The 6,000-nt window shown below is 35.8% G+C and overlaps 1 protein-coding gene across 2 annotated transcripts in view; it reads right to left on the bottom strand.

Moving 5' to 3' along the window:
- Positions 1-3,935: 3,935 nt before the first annotated feature.
- LOC122626569 (transcription-associated protein 1) overlaps positions 3,936-6,000 on the bottom strand; it is a 189,537-nt gene continuing 187,472 nt past the window's right edge. For both annotated transcript variants that reach the window (XM_043806879.1, XM_043806880.1), the window contains exon 21: positions 3,936-4,604. In XM_043806879.1, the coding sequence (XP_043662814.1) occupies positions 4,032-4,604 (573 nt within the window). In that variant the 3' untranslated portion in view covers positions 3,936-4,031. The remainder of the gene's footprint in view (positions 4,605-6,000) is intronic.

Here is a 6,000-nt window from a genome sequence, read left to right as displayed (position 1 = left end):
TTAATATTTTTAAATTTTTTTATAAGTCTTGTAAATTTCTCTCCATTTGCAAAAAAAAAAATTCGCCCAAAGCTGCCACGCCCACACTTTTGTAAAATGCTTTGAAATTTTTTCATTTTTTTGTTAGTAATGTAAATTTCTATCGATCTGCAGAAAGACTTTTTGCCACGTTCACTCTAACGCCCACAAACCGCCAAAAACTGTCAGTGTTGAAGAGCCTCCTTCGCACTTTCACTAGCTGAGTAACGGGTATCAGATAGTCGGGGAACTCGTCCTCTCTTGTTTTTAATATTATCTTCTAACTCCTTTACCACCATACTACCTTGCCAAAAATCACCAGCACATGTGATCGAAAATAGTTCATTAGGGACAGTTATCTTGAAAGATGAAATGTCCCTATCGCAAGAAAAGTTCAATTTTTCCACATTTATATATTCGGCTTTTGTTGTCTTGTATATAATTCAATACATTCAGTTTGTATTTCTTAAGGGCCAACTTGTGCTGGTAGTCCGGACTCAATAGTCCTTTGTGGTGGTAAACTAATGGGGAAAGGTGGAATCACTGGTTGAGAAACCAGTGCGGACAAATCGGAATATCAAGCAATCCCAAGGTGGACTCTCTCCTCAACGAATGGATCGGATTGCTCCGAATCTTTTTTAGCTGCCGATCCTAGCAACATTTGAGTATTTGGAGCGATTGACAACTTATCAGCTGTTCCTGTTGATCATTTGCCATTGGCTGCGGTATGGTATCCTTAGGTATCCTAATTATTTTACAGCTTAAGGCTGTAAAATTGTGAGTCTAGCGCGGAAAAGAGATCATCAGCTCGACGAAAACTTTCTCTAGCTACGCCATAACTGCTGATCTGTCCTTTTATGCCATTTTCGTTTGGCGCATAAACGATTTCATCTCGTTTGCAAGGTCATCAATTGCTTGGCCGCTAAAACCAGCGCACTTAATGTATACCATTTTATCACACAGCCAACAAGTCATTTTTGGCTGCTCAGGCTTTATTACCTGAAGCAGACAACATTTATTTTCATGTTTTTAAGATACAGACAACTGTACAAAGACACAAAAACTTTAACTTGTAAACGAGCTGTTCACTGTACCCAATGTACACTTAGAACTTTAAATTTTGTTTGGGACAGCGAGAGAGTGAGAGAGCGCATGCACAGCTCGGTTAATGTGCGCACAAAAACAACACCAAACTACACTGCAAACAATCGCGCGAAAGAGAGAGTAAAGAAAAGAATTATTAAGTTTACAAAATTGAATTATACAAATTAAATTAAAACCGCCACTGGTTTTGATAAACGCAAAATAAATTCGGAGTGCAGAAAAAAAACACGACCGTTCGCCATAAAGCTAGGACAAATTACGCATTTATGACGATAGAGCTTGAAAACTCTGGGTACCCTCCAAACGAGGAGGAATGCCAGGAACGGAACAGCCCGGGCAAAGGTCTGGTTTTAGAACCAGACATTATGGGACCGCACTAGAGGTCTGCTCGAGTGCACTCAAGATGTTCGGTTATTTGAGTACTCACAAGACTGACTCACAATTCGGCGTGCCGAAACGGTTTCAACAGAGTGAATTGCGCATTGTTTAGCGTTGTTTTCGTTGTATGCGAAATGAGTGAAATTCAAACCAAAGCGGAATGGATACAATGAGTGCAGAGTAAATGTTTAGAGTACTCGTCTAAAATTTTGGCATTCTCGTCGTTCATTGCTTGGACACGCAGCAGAGCAACAAATTTAATGATGAGAATGCAGAGCTCGGACGAAAGCGTAAGCTTTAGTAAATTGCGGACATATGTACAACATAATATATGTGTAAATAGAATAAAACATTAATAGTAAAGCATTTTCAGATGCTAGAAATTTAATTTCAGAAAAACGATGTTTTATTGCTAACAATTCTGATACTATAAACAAAATTATGTTTCTGCGTTCAGTAATTGAAAAATATAATAAATAAATTATATACATATATATAGTAATTAATCCATGTCTTTCTATTTTTCTATGTCTTGTATTAAAAAAAAACTATAAAACAAACACGCAATAAATTTGACGACGCCAATGCGGCGCACAGTTAACCGTTTCGGTTATTCCGAGTACTTGATCGCGAGTACTCATTCGTGCATTGCCTCGCCGTACGGTTATAGTAAATTTTTTACTCATGCCTTTACCACATTTGCCAAATTTGAGTGAGAGTACCAAATGTTGCTGTGACTGTATTCATGCAGACCTCTGGACCGCACCCACGGACCAATGATGGTAGTTCAGTTACCCTTCAAAGTGGCCTACAAGAGTCGATCGGTATGGAGCCATAATACGAGTATGCAATGTTTGGGATGACCACGGCTCTGCATACCTGGTTTTACGAAAACTAGGCGGCATACAATTCGCAGACCCAGAGTTAAGCCTACCGGATAAAATGGAACAAATGGGGATAAATGGGGCAAAACGTTATATGAGTTGGGCAATGCTATGGGCAAAAGTGTCGGGGTGTTCCATGCAAAAGGTTTTTATGTCACCTAAGAACATGTAATACATGTTTTAAACAAACCTTTTCATGATGGCCTTTGAAATTGTTCTTATTACAGGTTTATAGGTTTTTACCCGCATTGCTAGCTATATCAATGCCCAATAATACCCCCATCAATAGCCTGGCTAACTCAGTATATAGCAAATGGGGCTCAGGACTGCAGAAGTTAATTGGTCGCCAGATACAAAAGGAGGAAAAAAAACAAGATCAGGTGATAGTCCGAATGGGGTACGCATGTTCTTTTGCGAAGTCATTCCATCCGTCTCCTCATTGATAACTTCGAGCCTTTTACATGCGCCCTTGTTTTAAAATTGTAAGACTAAAAGCTCTATTTCGGAAAAATACCTCGATTTGCCTGAAACAGGGATTCTTTCTGGATTCCGGGAGAGAATAAGCTATACCACTAGTCAGTCAGAGCCAGGCCAAAGGTAGGTAGCATATTCTGTATTTGGGGAAGTGCGCATTTTCAGGCAAACCTAGCCTTAGTATCTAAGCCGTCCCATAGGACAACCTGCAGAGCCTCCTGTTGTTTTAAAAGGTAATTCCCAGTAGCACTTATAACAAAATTTTACATGATTCAAGGCGGTTTCTACATAAAAGGCCACACGTAAAGTTTGAAGGTATGGGAATATAGCAACAGGTAAGATGTGGTGGGACAGTGAGGACGAATGACTGGCGACCGGTATAAAAACTTTTTTTTCACGCACTTATAAAATCTATTCTGCTTTTATTGGAGAAGTGAGAGATCCAACGACCAAGATCACACGACCCAAATACGGCGAGCCTATGCTGGTAAAATGGTGCATATGCATCGGATGCCTCTCCCCTGGTTCATGTCCTTTTCCAGGACAAGATCAGCATTTTAAAACTGGACAGCGAGATTCGGTCTCATGAATTAAATTATGTATTCTTTTTATTGACTCTATATTTTTTTTTTTTTTTTTTTTTTTTTTTTTTTTTTTTTTTTTTTTTTTTTTTTTTTTTTTTTTTTTTTGGTTTTTTTGTGGGTTTTTTTTTTTTTTTTTTTTTTTTTTTTTTTTTTTTTTTTTTTTTTCACACTTATAAATCTATTCTGCTTTTATTGGAGAAGTGAGAGATCCAACGACCAAGATCACACGACCCAAATACGGCGAGCTTATGCTGGTAAAATGGTGCCTATGCATCGGATGCCTCTCCCCTGGTTCATGTCCTTTTCCAGGACAAGATCAGCATTTTAAAACTGGACAGCGAGATTCGGTCTCATGAATTAAATTATGTATTCTTTTTAATTGACTCTATATTTGTGTCAAAGAATTACTAGTCGACCTTTCGTATTTTATGGTCGGCCCTTTTTGAAAAATGTTTAATACCCTTTGCAACATTTAGTAAATAAATTAGTTGAATTCAAATGTAATCATTTATTATAGTTTAATGGCTTTCGATACAAAATATCTTTTTATTTGGTGTTAACTGTAACACATAACTAATTAAATAGGATATTATAGCCAGGGATGCCAAGCAGGATCCATACGACACAGATTATCAATGTTAGTTGCTGATTGAACGAGCATGGAAATCTTCTTATTTTCAATGCTATCAAAATAAGATATTTTATTAAATCGCGTCAATATGATATCCACTGCTGAATTCACAATGTTTACTGTATGCTCCATACAATTTCCTTCGGAATAGCGGTCTTCAGATCCTTCGTTTAATTTACATTCTCTGAACCCTTTTTTTTGCAGGGCTATTATTTCATCTCTTAAAATAGTTTGTAATATTGAGCATAATTTATAATTTGGTTGAATAAAACACCGAGCTGTTGCCACAATTGCTGCAGATAAAGGTCCAGTTATTCCAAAGTGTGTTATAAATTCCCCAACATTCGGAGTCAGGCGAAATGGGACAGGTCTGTGATGATTAAGCTGGCACTTATCATCATTAACATCAAACTTGAAATAAGATATATTCATAAGTCCAGAGTCTTGATGAAGGTACATCATATCCGCATTCAGACGAGTAAGATTTAAAGCGTGTTCGCATAGGAATGCCAAAGCCAATTGCAAGGTAAGCTGAAAAATAATTAAAACCTATTATTAGTTTTTGCTGAAATAAAAATATGATTTTTAAAAAATGTATAAAAAATGTATGTTTTAAATTATGTACAAAATGTGCTAATATAATCAACTCAACTGGAACCGCCAGGTCGACAGAGTTTAGAAAATAAATAATAACAGCACTTAGCATGGTACTACCAAGTATATTCACAAATTTTGACTGGATTGAAAATATGAAAGAAGAAACAACGAGTTTTCTAAACATTTAGAGATAGAAGAACTCAACAATAAACGAGAAAAGGTGCGACAGAACGCTTAGGAATTTGTACAGTGAAGAATATAGGGGTAGAAACTGAGTACGCTATAGGGTTGTCACAATTGAAATTCGATCAAACTTGTCCCTTATAAAGTAACCAAAAGTAACTTACAACTTATTATTAATAGAAAGTGTTTGGAACGATACCCAAGGCAATAGGTTTAAGATACAATGCCGAATATCCGTTGTACCGATGTTGACAAATAATTTGTTAAATAATTGTTAAAATATAGTAATCAGATTTGTACGGGTCCGAGATATACATATAGGCAATTCTCCAGAAAGTACAACCGCCGCCAAAAAATTCAAACTCTATAAAAGTGGGGTTTTTTCACGTATCTAATTACAGAAAATTTCCCATGAGCTTATCAGTTTCTATTAATGTCGTTCATTAATCGTGCGACATCGAAAAAGAACAACTGTTTATACCTGGTATAAGCCAGATGCATAGGTTTGGTTGCAATCGCCAACATACGAAAGCTGCTAAAACAGCATATTCATTTAAAAAATTGTTTTTGACTTCTTCAACTATATAATTTAAGTTAGTTAATATAAGTAGTTTTTCATAAGTCTGAAATTAATTAAAAAAAATGTTAAATATATTAAAAACTAGTATACCCTTTTACTCTACGAGTAACGGGTATAAAAACTTTGAATTCATTCTATGTTTTTCTAATTTAATTAAAAAGTATAAAACAATTTAGAAAATATGATGCTAGAAAATGTCGCGTGCGACAGTGAATAAAATTCAATTTAAAAAAAACTACTTAAATTAATTGCATAAAAATCTTTCATCAAGTTTCGCTGAAATCAGTGAGTTCTGTCTGTGTCGCGTGCGAATATCTTACATTTTTGTAATTATCTTGAAAACGAATGTCCGAAATCGACCTTAACACCAATTATAGTGCTAACCCAGAGCTATAAGTTTTATATTATTAAAAACTAAAATTAAGTCTTCGTACATGTTTTTTTTTCGTAATAAAAAGAAAGGGAAAAACAAGTTTCCGTAGAAGCGGACGGTCAAAAGTAAAAGTCTCCATTAATTTTTGGAATGTTTCAATGGAACCTATATTATATAGTCGTCAGAATTCGATC

The sequence above is a fragment of the Drosophila teissieri genome, chromosome 2L, assembly GCF_016746235.2.
Source record: "Drosophila teissieri strain GT53w chromosome 2L, Prin_Dtei_1.1, whole genome shotgun sequence".
In the NCBI taxonomy this organism is placed as follows: domain Eukaryota; kingdom Metazoa; phylum Arthropoda; class Insecta; order Diptera; family Drosophilidae; genus Drosophila; species Drosophila teissieri.
The sequence above is the reverse complement of the archived record's forward strand: the minus strand, read 5'-3'. Positions and strand labels throughout refer to the sequence as shown.